The sequence below is a fragment of the Delphinapterus leucas genome, chromosome 3 (assembly GCF_059928025.1).
Source record: "Delphinapterus leucas isolate spDelLeu-1000000601 "Yukka" chromosome 3, BTC_Dleu_Yukka2, whole genome shotgun sequence".
NCBI classification, from domain to species: domain Eukaryota; kingdom Metazoa; phylum Chordata; class Mammalia; order Artiodactyla; family Monodontidae; genus Delphinapterus; species Delphinapterus leucas.
The window spans coordinates 156,987,549-157,009,357 of record NC_143131.1 but is presented as its reverse complement, the minus strand read 5'-3'; the positions used below and the strand labels follow the sequence as shown (position 1 = coordinate 157,009,357).

General features: G+C 37.0%; 1 protein-coding gene across 4 annotated transcripts in view; it reads left to right on the top strand.

Annotated features, from left to right (window-relative positions):
• The window catches only part of LOC111169844 (BRCA1-A complex subunit RAP80), a 137,318-nt gene that overhangs the window by 42,951 nt on the left and 72,558 nt on the right, over nucleotides 1-21,809 (top strand). For all 4 annotated transcript variants that reach the window (XM_089909722.1, XM_089909721.1, XM_089909724.1 and 1 more), the window contains exon 3: nucleotides 7,441-7,525. In XM_089909722.1, coding sequence (XP_089765848.1) covers nucleotides 7,441-7,525 — 85 coding nt within the window. The remainder of the gene's footprint in view (nucleotides 1-7,440; nucleotides 7,526-21,809) is intronic.

Genomic DNA, 21,809 nt, shown 5'->3' with positions numbered 1-21,809 from the left:
CTCCAGAATATCTGAGGAGCAGTTAAAATATCCTTGCCAGACTGCAAGATTTCCTGCAGAATTTTACCTTTTTTTCCTTTGTGCTTCATCTAATTTCACTTGCTCACAGGATACTGCATGAAGAGGCCTCACACCCGGCACTTCAGACCAGAGTTGCCAGGGCGAAACGGCTGTGCCGGCGCCTCAGCTTGTGAACGACTGCCCCCATAGGTTTTGAATTGTCATGTTTTCATTTTTATGTGTCTCTAGGTATATTTTGATTTCCTCTTTGATTTCTTCAGTGATTCCTTGGTTGTTTAGTAGCATATTGTTTAGCCTCCACATGCTTCTGTTTCTCTCAACTTATTTCTAATTTCTACTGTACTCCCTGGGAAAACCCAATTTTGGTTAAATCCAATTCTCCACCTATTATGTGTCCCTACCTAAGGAGCCCAACAGTGCTCATGTTATATTTAAGACCACAAACCTCAAGTGGCCCCTCAGTATTGCCTAGCTATCCTAATATGTTTCCATAGTCAGTTTTATTGAGATAAAATTACATATTATATAATTCACTAAATTAAAGTATAATTCTTGGTTCTTAGTATGTTCATAGAGTTGTACAACTATCACCACTATCAATTTTATAACAGTTTCATTAATTAAAAAAGAAACCAGTTCCCATCAGCAGTCATTGTCCTTTTCCCCCGAAACTCCCAGCCCTAGGCAACCACTCATCTGCTTTTTGTCTCTATGGATTTGCCTATTCTGGGCGTGTCTTATAAATGGAATCATACAATATGTGGGCTTTTGTGACTAACTTCTTTCACTTAACATATGTTTTCAAGGTTCATCCATATTGTAGCATGTAACAGTACTTCATTCCTTTTTTTCCCCACAGCGGCTGCACTGTTTTACATTTCTGTCAACAATGTACTGGGGTTCCAGTTTCTCTATGTTCTTGATAACACTTGTTATTTTTTAATATTTAATTATCATAACCACCCTAGTGGGTGTGTAGTGGTTTCTTATTGTGGTTTTGACTTGCATTTCCCTAATGGCTGATGAGCTTGAGCATCTTTTTTGTACTTGTTATCCATTTGTATAGCTTCTTTGGAGCAATGTCTGTTCAAGGCCTTTGTCCATTTATATAGTGCAGTTTGTCTTTTTGTTGTTCGGTGGTCTTTTTAATATTTTGCATATTAAACCTCCTATCAGGTATATTATTTGCAAATATGTTCTTTCATTTTTGGGGTTGTCTTTTCACTTCCTTAATGTTTCTTGATGCACAACAGTTTTAAATTTTGATGAAGTCCAGCTTATCTGTTTTTTCCCCTTTGGTTGCTTATGCTTTTAGTATCATATCTGAGAATATATTGCCAAATATAAAGTCATGAAGTTGATCCCTAAGAGTTTTTTAATTTTAGTGCTTATGATTTGGTCTTTGTTCCATTTTGAGCTAATTTTTGTGTATAGTATGAGATGTTTTGTGCGTGTGTGTGTGTAGTGGTAAAATATATATAACATAAGATTTACCATTTTAACAATTTTTAGGGTAAGTATATTTACATTGTCATTGAATTGTAGGAGTTCTTTATATGTTGTGGATAGTTAGCCCCTCGTCAGATATATGTTTTGCACATATATTCTCCTTAGCCTCTTGTCAGATATATGTTTTGCACATATATTCTCCCATTCCATAGGTTGCCTTTTTACTCTGTTGATATCTTTTGATATACAGTAGGGTTTTTTTGGGGTTTTTTGCGGTACACAGGCCTCTCACTGTTGTGGCCTCTCCTGTTGCAGAGCACAGGCTCCGGACGCGCAGGCTGAGCGGCCACGGCTCACGGGCCCAGCCGCTCCGTGGCATGTGGGATCTTCCCGGACCGGGGCACGAACCCGTGTTCCCTGCATCGGCAGGCGGACTCTCAACCACTGCGTCACCAGGGAAGCCCCGATGCACAGTAGTTTTAAATTTAGTCCGGTTTATCTATTTTTTTCTTTTGTTTCTTGTGCCTTGGTGTCATAACCAAAAAAATCATTGCCAAATCCAGTGTCATGAAGCTTTTCCCCTGTGTTTTCTTCTAAGTGTTTTAAAATTTTAGCACTTATATTTAGGTCTTTGATCCATTTTGTGGTATTAGCTTTTGTGTATGGTATGTGATAGGGGTCTAAGTTCCTTCTTTTGCTCGTGTGTATCCAGTTTTCCCAGCACCATTTGTTGGTATTTTAACTTTTAACCTAGTTATGTCTTTATGTTTTATTTGGGTTTCTTGTAGGTAGCACAGAGTTTGATCTTTCTAATTTTATACAGGCTGACAGTCTCTCCTTTTTTAAACCAATGTGTTTAGACCTTTTATATTTAATAAAGTTCTTGAGGTGCTTTAAAATGTACCATCCAACTGATTGTTTGTGTGTTGCTTTTTAGTTTTCTTCCCATTCTTATTGATTTAATTTTATTTTTGCATTATGTAGGAAGTTTGCATTATGTAGGAAGCTTTATTGAACAAATTAAGTCTGTAGAGAAAGATATACTGAAATTATCTTGCTTTTCCATCCTGTACTCCCTATTCCACATCCCTCACCCCTGTTGATAACCAATTTTATTGATTTCTTTTTTATTCTTACATTGCTTTAAAGCAAAAATAAGCCCATTCGTGTTTTCTTAATTCCACTTCTTTTTATGTGAAATGTAGCATACCTATTTTCATTTTGTTCTTTTCTCTGCTCTATCCTATAGGTCAGTGGTCCCCAGCCTTTTTGGCGCCAGGGACCTGTTTCGTGGAAGACAATTTTTCCATGGCGGGGGGGTGGGAGGGTGGGCGGGGGATGGTTCAGGCGGTAGTGCGAGCAGTGGTGACGGGCACATGAAGCTTCACTCACTCGCCTGCTGCTCACCTCCTGCTGTGCGACCTGGTTCCTAACAGGCTGCAGACCAGTACCGGTCCATGGCCCGGGTGTTGGGCACCCCTGCTATAGGTTAGTCCCTTCATTTTCTCATTGTTTTTTTGTATTTCTTCAGTGACCCTTTTAGATTTTTACTTGTATAGTTTTTCTTTGGAGACCCATTTTTATTTTTTGAGATGGTTTTATCTATTTTCAGGTTTTTTCCCGAATTTTATCAACTTTCATTTCATTTGTTCCTTTTTTTGTCAGTTTATGGTCTGAGTTTTAAATTTCTGATTCTAGGTTTTTCTTAACCTGGAGACGATTCTTTCAAATTTGTTTGGAATGTGTTAATTTCTTTTTCTGGGTTGGTGATTAGAGGAGAATGTTCATAAACTGAAATGTTTTTATTTGCATTTTGTGTTTTTGTTTTATAGTTGCTTAGTTTGGAATTTCTTCTTTCATTCTTATCATTTCCTGGACAAAAGCTTCCCTTTTGTCACTTTAGCGTACTTCAGTCTAGTGAAGTACAGTTTCTTTTATGGATGTTATTGTTGATATTAGTGCACTTGGGAGGGTGGGGAGGAGAGGTTGGCATGTTTCAGTTTTTTTCTTCAGGACCCTTCATTTTTTTTCCTCCTTTCTTTTTCTTCCATGAATCTGAGGGGTACCACCTCTTCTTTGTGTATCTCCCTCTTTTCCAGTAGCAGTGCATCTCTGTGGTTGCCACTTTTGTTCCTCTCACTTTCAAGCCCTTTAAAATGTAGCTGACTGTGTGAAGCACCACATCTTGGACCAGTGTTTGGCCTTAGTGTGGGACACTAATTCTGAAGGTGATTTTGTCTGTGCTTTCAGTTTTTCATCTCTTTTTCTTATTTTTCATGGAGTCTCTTAAGCCTTCCCTTTCTCTGTTCTGTGTACTCACAGACTTGCAACTGCAGTGGGAGCTCTGTTAGAATTTGTTGTTTATTTCTCTGCTCACTGGTTATTTGAAGTTTGTGGTATGTTTTGTCTCCTAATAATGCTGAAGGCATTGGTCGTAGATGGTGTTATTTCTGGTCCTTGTTGGGCTTGTGGTTTTTTCTGGGATGATATGTGGAGAGATTCAGATTTAGGTGATTACCATTATCTTCTAGACCTTTCATTTTCAGCCATTCTGGATCACCTTATGATCCAGAATGGCTGTGTTCTTTCTGGAACACGGTCTCTTATATGTAGCTTTGAGTTGAATTTTCTTAGATTCTGTTATATTCACTATATATTTTTTTCTATATTCTTTGATTTTTGGTGCTCTGCTTTAGGCATATTTTTTGGTATATGTTTTTTGTTTTATTTATTTTTAGGGAAAATAATTCAATTTCAAGCAGATGAATAAAACATCAAAGTGTCACACTGGATGCAAATCACCAAACACAGTTGATAGAGTTTTCCAATTGATGATATATATCAAGAGGGCTCAGAGAAAGTGAAGTAGGGCAGAAAATTAATATTGTTGGATAATGTTGCTTTATATTAATGCATGTTCCCTTATGTAAAACTCCATATTAAAAAATGCATTTTCCATGATTTTTTCAAGAATCTTCATACAGGTGTTTGCCCTTTATTGAAATATGAATTATTTTAACATGCTTATGAAACCTAGATTAAGTTGACTTTAGCATATTGGAAAGTATAGTTTTACATCTTTGTACAATATTTAAAAATAAAATTTCTTCCCATCTCCTTTACCTCCCTCCCTCCCTCACCCCCCACTGGTAACAGATACTCACTTCCATGTTACAGGAATTATTCTTTCTATAATTTTGTTTTTTGTTTTAGAGTTTATCTTTTTTTTCTTTTACTTTATTTATTTAATTAATTTATTTTTGACTGCGTTGGGTCTTCATTGCTATGCATGGGCTTTCTCTGGTTGTGGCGAGTGGGGGCTACTCTTTGTTGCGGTGCATGGGCTTCTCATTGTGGTGGCTTCTCTTGTTGCGGAGCACGGGCTCTAGGTGCGCGGCCTTCAGTAGTTGTGGTGCATGGGCTCAGTAGTTGTGGTTCGTGACCTCTAGAGCGCAGGCTCAGTAGTTGTGGTGCATGGGCTTAGTTGCTCCGTGGCATGTGGGATCTTCCCGGACCAGGGCTCGAACCCGTGTCCCCTGCATTGGCAGGCGGATTCTCAATCACTGAGCCACCAGGGGAGCCCAGAGTTTATCTTATATTAATGACTTTTATAACTCCTTTCTTCCTTATTTTTAAAAATTTAGCTTTCTGTGATCTGGTTTGTCAGTTGTAAATAGTATCCTTTGACTTTCACTTATAGTGCATGTAATAGTCAATGAACTTATTCTGTTTAACACTTCTGTCTTCTCTCATTTATTAGTTGCATCATTTCTGCATATAATATTTACATGCTTTTTTCTGTTCTCACCTGTACTTTTAGTCTTAGTTCCAAAATTTAATATATTAAATATTCACTATCAGTTCTTTTGCCAAGTTTCTCTAAAATCATTTTTTAGTTGAATAGTGCTTGTTTTTAATTAGATTTGACAGGTAGGCCTTGTGAGTATAGTATTTCCTGAGTTCTTATGTGTTTGATACTGTTTCTGTATAATCTTGATATCTGAAAGACTGCTTGTTGGAATCCAAAATGCTTGGTTTAAAAAAATATTTTTTCCCTTGAGTTTCTTTAAAATGCTGCCACCTTGTTTTGTTGCTTTGTATGTTGCATTTCATAAGTCCAGTTTATTTTCCTTTTTTTGGTAAGTAATTAGGCCTTTTTGTTAGTCTGCATGCTTTAAAAATTTTTCTTGGATGAGATAGGTATATTAGTATATGTCTGGAAATTGACTGTTCAGGGTCCATTTTCCCAGGTAAATCGTATATACTTTCACTTTGTAGATTCAGGTGTTTTCTCCCTTATAAATTTTTTTTTGATTATAGTGTTTATGTTAGTCTTTTTCATTGTTTTGTTTTCTTCTTTAGAGAACCCAATTATACATTTATTGGATCACCTTTGTCTGTATTCTTTTTTTTTCATTTTTAATGACGTATATTGTTTTCTTCCTGATTTTACAAGCAATACCTAATTGCAGGCAATTAGAAATACACAGAAGCCTAAACTAAAACATGATAATCACCCATAATCCCCACCCTCTAGACATAACCACCATTAGCATTTTTTAATTATTATTTTTTAAAGATTTATTTATTTAATTTATTTTTGGCTGCGTTGGGTCTTAGTTGTGGCACGCACAATCTTTTGTTGAGGCACGTGGGATCTTTTGTTGTGGTGTGTGGGCTCTTGATTGTGGTGCGTGGGCTTCTCTCTAGTTGTGGTGTGCAGGTTTTCTCTTCTCTAGTTGTGGCACGCGGGTTCCAGAGCGCGTGGGCTCTTTAGTTTGCAGTACATGGGCTGTAATTGAGGCACATGATCCCAGTAGTTGTGGCACAAGGGCTTAGCTGCCCCACGGCATGTGGGATCTTAGTTCCCTGACCAGGGATTGAACCTGCATCCCCTGCATTGCAAGGCAGATTCTTTACCACTGGACCACCAAGGAGGTCCCACCATTAGCATTTTGATGCATTTCCTCCCAGTGTTCACACACACACACACACACACACACACACACACACACACAGAGTAATTGAAGTATAATTTACATACAATGCTGTATTAGTTCCAGGTACACAAAATAATGATTTGCATCCATTGTATTCCATCAGTGGTATGAAAGTACCTGTTTCCCCACAATAAATGTTTTATAAAACATTTTCATTTTTACTATTAATATAGGTTTAAAAAAGTATCTATATAATTGTTATGATTTACATACTTATGAGCCCCTTGTGTATGTTTTTCTATGAAGTGTTTTATCATATTCTTTGTCTATGGGAGGAGGTTAAATATTGGTCTCTGTATTGATTTATAAGAGCTCTATATATAAGGAAAATTAGCCCTTTATCTGATAAATATGTTGCATACTTTTCCTCAGTTCTGTTGCTTTTTAAAGTACTGATTTAAAATAAGTGACTCTGCACTGAGTTTAAACTTTATTATTGATTTTTTTTTTCTTTTGCGGTACGTGGGCCTTTCACTGCTGTGGCCTCTCCCATTGCGGAGCACAGGCTCCAGATGCGCAGGCTTAGTGGCCATGGCTCATGGGCCCAGCTGCTCCGCGGCACGTGGGATCTTCCCAGACCAGGGCACGAACCCGTGTCCTCTGCATCGGCAAGCGGACTCTCAACCACTGCGCCACCAGGGAAGCCCCATTATTGATTTTTAAACCTTGAATCAAGTTTTCTCTAAACTTGGATGCGTACTTGCAGGTATTTTGCAGATGGACCAGTTTTACATGAGCTTGTATATGACAGATAATTATGTCAGTATGTTATGATTTTTAATTTTTACTGGTTCTGAGTCTACATTTTCCTTTTTCTACCGTAAGAATCTTTTTCTGATGTTTTCTTTGAACATTTAAAACCACCACTGATTCTTCAGAGGCTCAGTGGCCTCTGTTGGCTGTAGAGGAGGTAGAAAGAGTACTACTTCTAATGGCAGTCACCCTGATTATACTTCTTGTTTTGCAACAGGAACCAAAGGAGGAGAATGGATTGCAGAAAATGAAGACAAAACAGTTGAATAGAGCAAAGTGTTTGGCTAAAAGAAAAATTGCACGTATGTTTTCATTTTTGTGTTGAGAATGGTTTCGAAATTACAACAATCGTAGACCTGACACTGGTTTCTTCATTAGGAAGAGGTTTCTCTGAATAAGGTTGTGTGTGCTTCCTGTTAATTCTGGGTTCCATTAAAATTTGTAGGGATCACAATTAACCTATAGCATATATAAATGACTTATTAAAGACAATGTTGAAATTAAAAATGTGACCTTCAGAGTTAGGCACACTTGGATTTGAATCCTTGCTCCACCTTACTGTGTGGACTTTAGGCAAGCCACTACTTTCAGCCTACCTCTGTTTCCTCATCAATAACATGCAGATAACACTTAGAAAGTCACTTAGTGGCTCCAATAATGGTGTGTTTTACTCTTTTGTTCATTAAAATTTTTAGGGAAAAACTCTTCTGTGTGTTTCCCGTATTTTTAACACTTCACTCTGGTCATCAAATGTGTAGGTTTTCTTTTCCCCCACACCAAGCGGTTCTCCAGCTCTCTGGCAGACACCGGGTGCCCTACAATATAAGGAAATCTGACACTCTCAGATCCCACAAGTTAAGGGCTTAATTCTGTAGGACTATCCCTTCTTTTAGACAGCAGTTGCAATTCCAGGTTGTTACCTGTGCTTCTGACTGACTTGGTATAAATCAGAGGTTCCCATGACCCCTTTCTTGGGTTTGATTAATTTGTTAAAATGGCTCTCAGAATTCAGGGAAACAGTTTACTTATTAGATGACTGGTTTGTTATAAAGTGTATAACTCAGGAACAGCTAGATGGAAGAGATGCATAGGGCAAGATATAGGAAAAGGGGTGCGGATCTCCATGTCCTGTCCAGGTATGTCATCCTCCCAGTAGACACACATATTCACCAACCTGGAAGCTCACCAAACATTGTAGTTCATGTATTTTTATGGAGGCTTCATTATGAAGGTATGGTTGATTAAATCATTGGCCATTGGCTCAACTTCCGGCCAGCCCCTCTCCCTTCCTTGGACGTTGGGGAGTTGGAATGAAAGTTCTAATCCTCTAATACCTTGGTTGGTTCCCCTGGCGACCAGCCCCCATCCTTAGGGGCTTTCTAAAAGTAAGTTCATTAACATAGCCTGTGGTGTGCCGAAGAGGGGATTGTTACAAATAACAAGACACCTTTATTGCTCTTTTCATTGAGGAAATTCCAAGGGTATTAGGAGCTCTGTGACAGGGCCAGAGGCAAAGATTAGGTATATATTTATTATTATAAATCACAGTATCAGAAAAATCCTTTGTTGCAAGTTTTTTCTCTTCTGACTTTGTTACTCAATTGTGAAGTCGTTTAATAATTACTATATTTTTGCATTTTAATGCCATGTGAGATGTTTAAGTATTTCAGTGAAGTTTTCAAAACTATGATAACTAGCTGAAATTATTACAACAGTTGATTGAAGATAAAGAAGGATTTTTTTCACTGTTAATTTGAATTTTGGTGATTTAAGGTATAATTCTCAGCCTTATAAAATTAACCATAATTTTTGTTGTTGTTGCTAAATCATTGTGTTATATCTAGAGGTGGCTGTCATTATGGTTAGATCTGTTGAATGTACTCAAGTTATTTTCAGTCTTGAGAATTATTGATAATAGTTACTTTTTGAGGTGCAGTAATCTTTATCAATTGATAGTTAGGTTTTTGTCACCATTGGTAGACTGTTGATAGTTGTTTGCTTGCTGTCTGTGTTTCACGTTTTTATATAATTGTGTCATTCTCTTTTTCCCAGTCTTAGTCTTTTAAATTTTTTTAAAATTCAGCCTGACAATTTCAGACTTTTTAATTGTCCTTTACGTTTCTATTTAATGTAATTATTGACGTAATTGGATTGAAAGCTGTTTATTTGTTCCAATTGTTCCTTCTTTTTCTGTTCTTTTTTGAATTTGTTGAGTATTATTTTATGATTCCATTTAATTTCTACTATTTACTTACCTTATATCTCTTTAAAAAAATATTTAGTGGTTCCTCTAGAGTTTACAGTATACATGTTTAATTAATCACAGTTACTTTCAAATAATGTCATATTGTTTTACACGTAGTATAAAGACTCCCTCGTATAAAGACTCCTGATTCCTTTCTACCCTCCTTAGTGTTATTTTTACCATACGTTTTACTTTTGCATATATTATAACACAATACATTGATACTATTTTGCTTTAGATAGTTAAATGACTTTCAGAGGAATGGAAATAAATAAACAATTCCATATTTTCCTTTATATGTGCCATCAAGGGCTTTTTATTTCTTTGTGTAGGTCCCAGTTTCTGTCCAGTATCATGTTTTTTTCTGCTGGAAGAGCTTCCTTTATCACTTATTTTAACGTAGACCAATTAATTCTCTCTTTTATTTTTGTCTGAAAATGTATTTCTCCATTTTTATGGTAATTGCTTTACTGAGATATAACTCACTCAATTTATTCATCATATAATACGTTCATCATTGAAATATACAGTGGGTTTTAGTATATTAACAGAGTTGTGTAACCATCACCACAGTCTAATTCTAGAATATTCTCATCGCTCCAGAAAGAAACCCTATATACTTATCCAGTAACCCAAAGCCCTCATCCCACCCAGCCCTAAGCAACTATTAATTTACTTTCTGTCTTTATAGATTTGCGTATTCTGGACATTCCATATAAATGGAATAATATAATATGTAGTCTTTCATGACTGGTTTTTGTACTTAATTTTTTCAGGTTCATCTGTGTTTTGGCATGTATTAGTACTCCATTCCTTTGTTGCCAGATATTATTCCACTATATTGCTGTGCCATGTTTTGTTTATATAGTCATTATTTGATGGATATTTGAGTTGTTTCTCCTCTTTGGTTATTGACTAAAGTTGCTGTGAACATTCAAGTACTCGTTTTTATGTGGCTGTATGTTTCCATTTCTCTTGAGTAATATAGCTAGGAGTGGAATTCCTGGGTCATATGGTAACTCAATATTTAATTGTTTGAGAAACTGCCAGATTGCTTTCTAAAATGGATGCACCATTTTACATTTCCACCAGCATCGTATGAGAGTTCCAGTTTCTCCATATCCTTGCCAACAGTTATTTTCCTTTTTCTTTTTTCCCCCATTACAGCCATCCTAGTGGGTGTGAAATAGTATCTCATTGAGGTTTTTTTTTTTTTTCCTGTGCCACCAGGGAAGCCCTGTTGAGCATCTTTTCATGTGCTTATTGGTCATTTCTTTGCTTATTAAAAATATTTTTATTATAAAATACACATAACATAAAATATACTACTTTAACCATTTATAACCATTTAAAAATGTTTTTATCATGAAGCGGTGTTGAATTTTGTCAAATGCTTTTTCTTTGTCCATTGAGATGATCATATGGGTTTTGTCTTTTGTCAATTTGGTGTGTTAATTGATTTTCATATGTTAAGTCAACCTTCCATTCCTGGGATGAATTCTACTCTGTCATAGTGTGTAATCTTTTTATATTACTTCTAGATTTGGTATGCTAACATTATGTTGAGAATTTTTGCATTTACATTCATAAGAGATATTGTTCTGTAGTTTTCTTGTGATGTCTTTGTCTGGATTTGGTATCAGACTAATACTGGCCTCATAGAATGAGTTGAACATTGTTCCCTCCTGTTCTATATTAGGAAAAGATTGTGAAGATTTAATATTATTTTTCTTTAATTGTTGGACAGAATTCACCAGTGAAGCCATCTGGGCCTAGGCTTTTCTTTGTAGATAGTTTTTGATTACTAATTCAATTTTTTAAAATGTATTTATATTTGGCTGCACTGGGTCTTCATTGTGGGCTTTCTCTAGTTGTGGTGAGCAGGGTCTACCCTTTGTTGCGGTGTGCAGGCTTCTCATTACAGTGGCTTCTCATGTTGTGGAGCGCAGGCTCTAGGCGCGTGGGCTTCAGTAGTTGTGGCCTGTGGGCTCTAGAGTGCAGGCTTAGTAGTTGTGGCACACAGGCTTAGTTGCTCTGAGGCATGTGGGATCTTCCTGGACTAGGGCTCGAACTCATGTCCCCTGCATTGGCAGGCAGATTTCTTAACTACTGCACCACCAGGGAAGTCCTCAGTTTCTTATCTGTTGTAGTTCTGTTCAGTTTTTATATTTTTTCACAAGTCAGCTTTGGCAGTTTGTCTTTTATTTTTGTATTTGTTAGTAATGTCTCCACTGCCATTCTGCTTTTAGTTATTTGAGTCTTCTTTTTCCCCCTGCTCAGATCTAACTCAAAGTTTGCCAATATTTTTAGTTTTCAAAAACCAACTTTTCATCTCATTGATTTTTCTTGTTTTACTATTTTTTAAATTAATTTCTCCTCTATTATTTTATTTTCTGCTTTCTTTAGGTTTAGTTTGCTTTTTTTTTCTGTGTCTTAAGGTGGAAGTTTAGGTTATTTGTTTGAGATCTTTCTTTTTTAATATAGGCATTAGATAGATGTAAATTTCCCTTTAAGTATTGCTTTAGCTAAATCGTTTAAGTTTTTAAGACATATTTTCATTTTCATTCATCTCAGAGTATTTTCTGCTTTCCCATTGTAATTTTTTCTTTCACCCATTGGTTACTTAGTGTTTTATTTAATTTCTACGTATTTGTCCATTCCCCAAATTTCTTCCTTCTGTTATTTATAATTTCACTCATTATGTTGGAAAACATGCTTTGTATGTTTTTTATCTTTCTGTGTTTGTTGAGGCTTGTTTTATCACCATCATATGTTCTATCCTGGAGAATATTTCATGTGCACTTGAGGAAAATGTTTATTCTGCAACTGTTGGATAGAGTGTTCTGTAGATATCTATTTGGTCTGGTTGGATTATAGTGTTGTTTGTCTTCTATTTACTTGATGTTCTGCTTAGTTCTCCTTTTTACTGAAAGTTGTAGATTGAATCTCCTTCATTTTTGAGAAATACTTCCCTGGCTATAGGATATGGTTTGACAGTTTTTTCTTTCATCATTTTCAAGATGTCACTTTATTATTTTCTGGTTGCAGAGTTTTTAATGAGAAGTTGGCTTTAATCCTCATCTTTGTTCTTTTTAATGTAACATGTTTTTCTCTCTGGCTTCCTTCAGTGTAGTCTGTATCTTTGTTTTTTTTACCAGTTTGAATATAATATTTAGGTATGAATTTTTTGTTGGGGTCATGGAATGTATTTTTCTTGATAGTCTTTTTGGATCTGTGATTTGAGGTCTGATTTGAGATCTCTGTTTACTTTGGAAAATTCTCAGCCTGTACTTGTGTGTGTGTATAACTTTCATTAAGACTTCATTTTATTAGAGCTGTTTTAGGTTACAGCGAAACTGAGGACAAGGTAGAGATTTCTTACCTCACACATACATAGCCTCACACATACATAGCCTCCTCCATTATCAACTTCTCCTATCAAAGTGATAGATTTGTTACAATTGATGTACCTACATTGACATATTATAATCATCCTAAGTCTGTAGTTTACACTAGGGTTCACTCTTGGTGTTATACATTTGATGGGTTTTGAGAAATATATAATGACATGTATCCATTATTATGGTGTCAAACAGAGTATTTTCACTGCCTTAAAAATTCTCTGTGCTCCACCTATTCATCCCTACCCTACTTCCCCTGCCAATCTGTGACAACCACTGGTCTTCTTACTTTCTTCATAGTTTTGCCTTTTCCAGAATGTCATGTAGTTGGAGTCAGACGGTATATAGCCTTTTCAGATTGGCTTCTTTCACTTAGTAATATGCATTTAAGTTTCCTCTGTGTCTTTTCAAGCTTTGGTAAATCTTTTTTTTTTTTTTTATAGCACTGAATAATATTCCATTGTCTGGCTCTACCATAGTTTATTTATCTGTTCACCTACTGAAAGACATTTGGTTGCTTCCAAGTTTTGGCAATTAAGAATAAAGCTGGAATAAACATCTCTGTGCAGGTTTTGGGGTGGACATGAGTTTTTAATTCCTTTGGGTAAATACCAAGGAACATGATTGCTGAGTATGCTAAGAGTATATTTAGTTTTATAAGAAAGCACCAATCTCTCTTCCAAAGTGGCTATACCATTTTGCATTCCTACCAGCAATGAATGAGAGTTCCTGTTACTCCATATCCTCACCAGTATTTGGTGTTGTCAGTGTTCCAGAACTTGACCATTCTAGTAGTTGTGCAGTGATACCTCCTTTTTTCAATTTGCATTTTGCTGATGATATATGATGTGGAATATCTTTTCGTATGCTTATTTGCTCTGTATATCATCTTGGTGAGTTGTCTGTAAAAGTCTTTGGCCCACTTTTTAGTTGTGTTTATTTTCTTACAGTTGAGATTTAAGAGTTCTTTGTATATTTTGGATAACAGTCCTTTATCAGATATGTCTTTTGCAAATATTTTCTCCCAGTCTGTGGCTTGTTTTCTTATTCTTGCAACATTGTCTTTTGCAGAGCAGGAGTTTTTAATTTTAAAAACATCCAGCTTATTTACTTCTTTCCTGGATCATGCCTTTAGATATAATCTAAAAAGTTATTGCCATACCTAATGTCATCTAGGTTTTCTATGTTATTTTCTAGGACTTTTATAGTTTTGTGTTTCACGTATCAGTTTATGATGCAGTGAGTTAATTTTGGGAATGGTGTTAGATCTTTGTCTAGATCCAGTTTTGGGGATATGAAATGTCCAGTTGTTCCAGCTACATTTGTTGAAGATAATCCCTTTGCTTCATTGTATTGTCTTTGCTCCTTTGTAAAAATCAGGCAACTATATTTATGTGGGTCTATTTCTGGGCTCTCCTGTTCCATTGACCTATTTGTTATTTCACCAGTTCCACACTGTTTTGATTACTGTAGCTTTATATAGTAGGTTTTAAAGTCAAGTAACATCAGCCCTCCAACTTTGTCCTTTTTCTTTAATATTGTGTTGACTATTCTGGATCTTTTGCCCTCTCCATATAAACTTTAGAATAAGTTTGTTGGTATCCACAAAATCACTTGTTGGAATTTTGATTTGGAATGCATTGAATCTACAGATCAGGTTGCGAAAAACTGATATCTTGACATTACTGAGTCTTTCTATCCATGAACATGGAATATCCCTTTATTTAGTTAATTCTTATTTGATTTTGTTCATTAGAGTTCTCTAGTTTTCCTCTTATAGATCTTGTACATTATTTCATTACCAATGTAAGTGCTATTGTGTTTTACATTTCAAATCACACTTGTTCATTGCTGGTATATGGAATGTGATTGGCCATTTTATACTAACCTTGTGTACCATAACCTTACTATAATTACTTAATAGTTCCAGGAATTGTTTTGTAGATTCAATTGGATTTTCTACTTAGATGATAGTGTCATTTGTGAACAAAGACAGTTTTATTTTTCTCTTTCTTAGTCTGTATATTGTTTATTTCCTTTTCTTGTCTTGTTGCATTAGCTGGTATGTCTAGTACAGTGTTGAAAAGGAGTGATAAGAGGGGACATCCTAGCCTTTTTCCTGTTCTTAGTGGGAAAGCTTTGAGTTTTCACCATTTAGTATGATGTTGGCTATAGCGTTTTTATAGATATTCTCTATCAAGTTGAGAATGTTCTATATTCCTAGTTTATGGAGAAGTTTTATCATGAATTAGTGTTTGATTTTGTCCAGTGCTTTTTCTGAATCTATTGAATATGATATGTGATTTTTCTTTTTTGTTCTGTTTATGTGTTGCACTACATTAATTAATTTTTGAGTGTTGAACTAACATGCACATCTGGGATAAACCCCACTTGGTCATGGTGTATAATTCTTTTTGTACATTGTTAGATTTAATTTGCTACTATTTGTTGAGGATTTTTGTATCTGTGTTCATGTTCATGCAAGATACTGGTCTGTAGTTTTCTTGTAATGTTTTTGCCTAGTTTTAGTGTTAGGTTTAATGGTGATCATGTAGAATGACTTAGGAAGTATTCCCTCTGCTTCTGTCCTCTGAAAGAGATTGTATAGAATTTGTATAATTTCTTCCTTAAATGTTTGGTAGAATTCATTAGTGACTCCATCTGGGCCTGTTGCTTTTAGTTGTGGAAGGCTAATTATGGATTCTGTTTCTTTAATAGATATAGGTGTATTCAGACTGCCTATTTCTTCTCATGTGAGTGTTGGCAGATTGTGTCTTTCAAAGGGAATTGGTCTATTGCATCTAGGTTATCAGATTTGCGGGCATAGAGTTGTTCATAGTATTCCTTTATTTATTTTTATTATTATTATTTTTTTGCGGTACGCGGGCCTCTCACTGTTGTAGCCTCTCCCGTTGTGGAGCACAGGCTCCAGACGCGCAGGCTCAGTGGCCATGGCTCACGGGCCTAGCCGCTCCGCGGCATGTGGGATCTTCCCGGACTGGGGCACAAACCCGTGTCCCCTGCATCAGCAGGCGGACTCTCAACCACTGTGCCACCAAGGAAGCCCTCCTTTATTATTTTTTTAATGCCCATGAGATCTGTAGTGATGTCCTCTTTTTCATTTCTGGTACAGTAATTTGTGCCCTCTCTTTTTTTAGTCAGCCTAGCTAGTGATTTATCAATTTTATTGATGTTTTTTCTTTTTATTAAAAAACCAGCTTTTGGTTTGGTTTATTTTCTCTACTTATTTCTTGATGTCAATTTCATTGATTTCTGCTGTAATTCTTTGTTATTTTCCTGCTTACTTTTTTTTTTTTTTTTTTTTGGTGGTACGTGGGCCTCTCACTGCTGTGGCCTCTCCCGTTGTGGAGCACAGGCTCTGGACGCACAGGCTCAGTGGCCGTGGCTCACGGGCCCAGCCGCTCTGCGGCATGTGGGATCATCCCGGACCGGCACGAATCCGCGTCCCCTGCATTGGCAGGCGGACTCTCAACCACTGCGCCACCAGGGAAGCCCTCTGCTTACTTTGTACTTAATTTACTTTTTTTTTTTTTTTCCTGGTTCCCTAAGGCAGCAGTCCCTAATCTTGTTAGCACCAGGGACCAGTTTCCTGGAAGACAGTTTTTACACGGACTGGGGATCAGGGAGGTATGGTTCAGGCAGTAATGCAAGTGATGGGGAGTGGCAGATGAAGCTTCACTCACTTGCCTGCCGCTCACCTCCTGCTGTGTGGCCCGGTTCCTAACAGGCCATGGACTGGTCCGCGGTCCAGGGTTTGGGGACCCCTGCCCTAAGGTATAGACGTAGATGATTGATTTTAGATCTTCTTTCCAGTGTATGCATTTAATGCTGTAACTCTCCTCTAGGCACTGCTTTTGCTGCATCCTGCAAATTTTGATAAGATGCATTTTTCATTTTCACTTGATTCAAAGTATTTTTATATTGCTCTTGAGATTTCTTCTTTGACCCATGAATTATTTAGAAGTTGTTTAATCTTCATGTATTTTGGGGTGTTCCTATTTTCTTTCTGTTATTGACTTTTAGTTTAATTCCATTGTGGCCTGAGTATAGACATTGCATGATTTCTTTTTTTTTTTTTTTTTTTGCATGATTTCTCTTGTTTTAAATTTAAGGTGTGTTTTATGGCCCAGAACGTGGTTTGTCTTGGTGAATGTTCTGTGTGAGCTTGAGAAGAATGTGTGTTCTGTTGTTACTAGTTGGAGTAGTCTGTAGATGTCTATTGTATTCAATTGATTGATGATGTTGTTGAGTTAAACTATATCCTTACTGATTTTCTGCCTGCTGGATCTGTCCATATGTGATAGAGGGGGGTTGGTATTTCCAACTGTGATAGTGGGTCATCTATTTCTCCTTGCAGTTCTACCATTTTTTGCCTCACCAATGACACTCTTTTGTTAGGCACATACACATTAAGGATTGTTATGTCTTCTAGGAGACTTAATCCCTATGTAATGCCTTTCTTTATTCCTGATAACTTTTCTTGCTTAGAAGTCTGCTCTGTCTGAAATTAATAGAGTTACTCTTGCTTTCTTTTGATTAGTGTTAGCATGGTACATTTTTCCATCCATTTACTTAAAAAAAATTATTTGTTTGGGCGTGTCGGGTCTTAGTTGCGGCACACGGGATCTTTTAGTTGCGGCATGTGGAATCTTTAGTTGAGGCATGTGGGATCTAGTTCCCTGACCAGGGATCAAACCCTTGCCCCCTGCATTGGGAACATGGAGTCTTAGCCACTGGACCACCAGGGAAATCTGCATCCATTTACTTTTTTTTTTTTGGTTGTGTTGGGTCTTCGTTGCTTTGCACAGGCTTTCTCTAGTTGTGGCGAGCAGGGACTACTCTTTGTTGCAGTGCACAGGCTTTTCATTGCAGTGTGCAGTCTTTTCATTGTGGTGGCTTCTCTGGTTGCAGAGCATGGGCTCCAGGCATGTGGGCTTCAGTAGTTGTGACACGCTGGCTCAGTAGTTGTGGCTCGTGGGCTCTAGAGGGCAGGTTCAGTAGTTGTGGTGCACGGGCTTAGTTGCTCCGCGGCGTGTGGGATCTTCCCGGACCAGGGCTTGAACCCATGCCCCCTGCATTGGCAGGTGGATTCTTAACCATTGCGCCACCAAGGAAGCCCCATCCATTTACTTTTAATCTATATTTCTCTTTGTATTTAAAGTGGGTTTCTGGGACTTCCCTGGTGTGGTGGTTAAGAATCCATCTTCCAATGCAGGGGACACGGGTTTGAGCCCTGGTTGGGGAGCTAAGATCCCACATGCCGTGGGGCAACTAAGCCCACACGTTCTGGAGTCCGCGTGCCACAACCAGAGAGAAGCCTGCGCACTGCAACGAGGAGCCTAAACACCACAGTGAAAGATCCCATGTTCCACAGTGAAGATCCTGTGTGCCACAACTAAAGACCTGAGGCAGCCAAATAAATAAAAAAAAAATAAATAAAGTATGTTTCTTTCTTTCCTTCTTTCTTTTCTTTTTTTTTAGCATATTAGCTTTATTAATTTTTCCAAAGAATCAACATTTGTCTTTATCAATTTTCTCAAATTTTTTTTTTTTTTTTGGCCACTCCATGTGGCATGTAGGATCTTAGTTCCCCAACCAGGGATCGAACCTGTGCCCCCTGCATTGGGAGCACAGAGTCTTAACCACTGGACTGCCAGGGAAGTCCTTAAAGTGGGTTTCTTGTAGACAACATATAGTTGAGTCTTATTTTTTGATCCAATCTCTGTTTTTTTTTTTTTTTCAGTCTCTGTCTTTTAATTGATACATTTAATCCATTGACATTCAAAGTGATTAGAGGCATATCTTGTTTAATTTTGCTTCACCTTATTGAGCTATGTAGATTTTTTTTTTTTAAACACAAATTGAAAGTTTATGGCAACCCAGTGTTAAACAAATCTCTTGGGTGCCATTTTTCCAACAGCACTTGCTCACTTCATGTCTCTGTGTCACATTTTGGTAATTCTTGCAATATTTCAACCCCTCCACAATCAAAAGAGTAAAACTTTTTGAAGGCTCAGATGCTGGTTAGCACTTTTTAGCAATGAAGTAATTTTTTTCAGTAACATTTTTTAATGAAGGTGAAATTGTGCAACTCAGATTGGGACTTGAACCTATGGGCTGGGACTCAAACCCAGCCCAAACCCAGTTTGGGATTTGAACAGTCTTCTAACTGAGATCACACACCGGGTCTCAGGACTTAATAAAGCTCAGGTTCTTTTTGGGTGATTTTTGAATTTTATTTTAGTTTTTATACAGCAGGTTCTTATTAGTTATCTATTTTATACATATTAGTGAATATATGTCAATCCCAATCACCCAATTCATCCCACCACCACCACCACCCCTGCCACTTTCCCCGCTTGGTGTCCATACGTTTGTTCTCTACATCTGTGTCTTTATTTCTGCCCTGCAGACCAGTTCATCTGTACCATTTTTCTGGTTCCACATATGTGCGTTAATGTATGATATTTGTTTCTCTCTTTCTGACTTAGACAGTCTAGATCCATCCACGTCTCTACAAATAACTCAATTTCGTTCCTTTTTATGGCTGAGTAATATTCCATTGTATATATTTACCACATCTTCTGTATCCATTCATCTGTTGATGGACACTTAGGTTGCTTCCATGTCCTGGCTGTTGTAAATAGAGCTGCTGTGAACATTTTGGTACATGACTCCTTTTGAATTATGGTTTTCTCAGGGTATATGACCAGTAGTGGGATTGCTGGGTCGTATGGTAGTTCTATTTTTAATTTTTTAAGGAACCTCCATACTGTTCTCCATAGTGGCTGTATCAATTTACATTCCCACCAACAGTGCAAGAGTGTTCCCTTTTCTCCACACCCTCTCCAGCATTTGTTGTTTGTAGATTTTCTGATGATGCCCATTCTAACTGGTGTGAGGTGATACCTCATTGTAGTTTGATTTGCATTTCTCTAATAATTAGTGGTGTTGAGCAGCTTTTCATATGCTTCTTGGCCATCTGTATATCTTCTTTGGAGAAATGTCTATTTAGGTCTTCTGCCCAGTTTTTGATTGAGTAGTTCTTTTAATATTGAGCTGCTTTTATATTTTGGAGATTAATCCTTTGTCCGTTGATTTGTTTGCAAATATTTTCTCCCATTCTGAGGGTTGTCTTTTTGTCTTGTTTATGGTTTCCTTTGCTGTGCAAAAGCTTTTAATTTTCATTAGGTCCCATTGGTTTATTTTTGTTTTTATTTCCATTTTTCTAGGAGGTGGATCAAAAAGGATCTTGCTGTCATTTATGTCAAAGAGTGTTTCTCCTATGTTTTCTTCTAAGAGTTTTATACTGTCTGCCCTTACATTTAAGTCTTTAATCCATTTTGAGTTTATTTTTGTGTATGGTGTTAGCAAGTGTTCTAATTTCATTTGTTTACACGTAGCTGTGCAGTTTTCCCAGCACCACTTATTGAAGAGGGTGTCTTTTCTCCATTGTCTATTCTTGCCTCCTTTATTAAAGATAAGGTGACCATATGTGCATGGGTTTATCTCTGGGCTTTCTATCCTGTTCCATTGATCTATCTTTCTGTTTTTGTGCCAGTACCATACTGTCTTGATTACTGTAGCTTTGTAGTATAGTCTGAAGTCAGGGAGTCTGATTCTTCCAGCTCTGTTTTTCTTTCTCAAGACTGCTTTGGCTATTCGGGGTCTTCTGTGTTTCCATACAAATTGTGCAATTTTTTGTTCTAGTTCTGTGAAAAATGGCATTGATAGTTTGGTAGGGATTGCATTGAATCTGTAGATTGCTTTGGGTAGTATAGTCATTTTCACAATGTTGATTCTTCCAATCCAAGAACATAGTATATCTCTCCCATCTGTTTATATCATTTTAAATTTCTTTCATCAGTGTTTTATAGTTTTCTTCATACAGGTCTTTTGTCTCCTTAGGTAGGTTTATTCCTAGGTATTTTATTCTTTTTGTTGCAGTGGTAAATGGGACTGTTTCCTTAATTTCTCTTGCAGATTTTTCATCATTAGTGTATAGGAATGCAAGAGATTTCTGTGCATTAATTTTGTATCCTGCTACTCTACCAAATTCATTGATTAGCTCTAGTAGTTTTCTGGTAGCATCTTTAGGATTCTCTATGTATAGTATCATGTCATCTGCAAACAGTGACAGTTTTACTTCTTCTTTTCCAATTTGGATTCCTTTTATTTCTTTTTCTTCTCTGATTGCTGTAACTAAAACTTCCAAAACTATGTTGAATAATAGTGGTGAGAGTGGGCAACCTTGTTTTGTTCCTGATCCTAGAGGAAATGGTTTCAGTTTTTCACCATTGAGAATGATGTTTGCTGTGGGTTTGTCATATATGGCCTTCATTATGTTGAGGTAGGTTTCCCCTATGCCTGCTTTCTGGATAGTTTTTATCATAAATGGGTGTTGAATTTTGTCAAAAGCTTTTTCTGCATCTCTTGAGATGATCATATAGGTTTTCTCCTTCAATTTGTTAATATGGTTTATCACATGGATTGATTTGCATGTATTGAAGAATCCTTGCATCCCTGGGGTAAACCCCACTTGATCATGGTGTATGATCCTTTTAATGTGCTGTTGGGTTCTGTTGGCTAGTATTTTGTTGAGGAGTTTTGCATCTGTGTTCATCAGAGATATTGGGCTGTAGTTTTCTTTTTTTGTGACATCGTTGTCTTGTTTTGGTATCAGGGTGATGGTGGCCTCATAGAATGAGTTTGGGAGTGTTCCTCCCTCTGCTGTATTTTGGAAGAGTTTGAGAAGGATAGGTGTTAGCTCTTCTCTAAATATTTGGTAGAATTGGCCTGTGAAGCCATCTGGTCCTGGGCTTTCGTTTGTTGCAAGATTTTTAATCACAGTTTTAATTTTAGTGCTTGTGATTGGTCTGTTTATATTTTCTATTTCTTCTTGGTTCAGTCTCGGAAGGT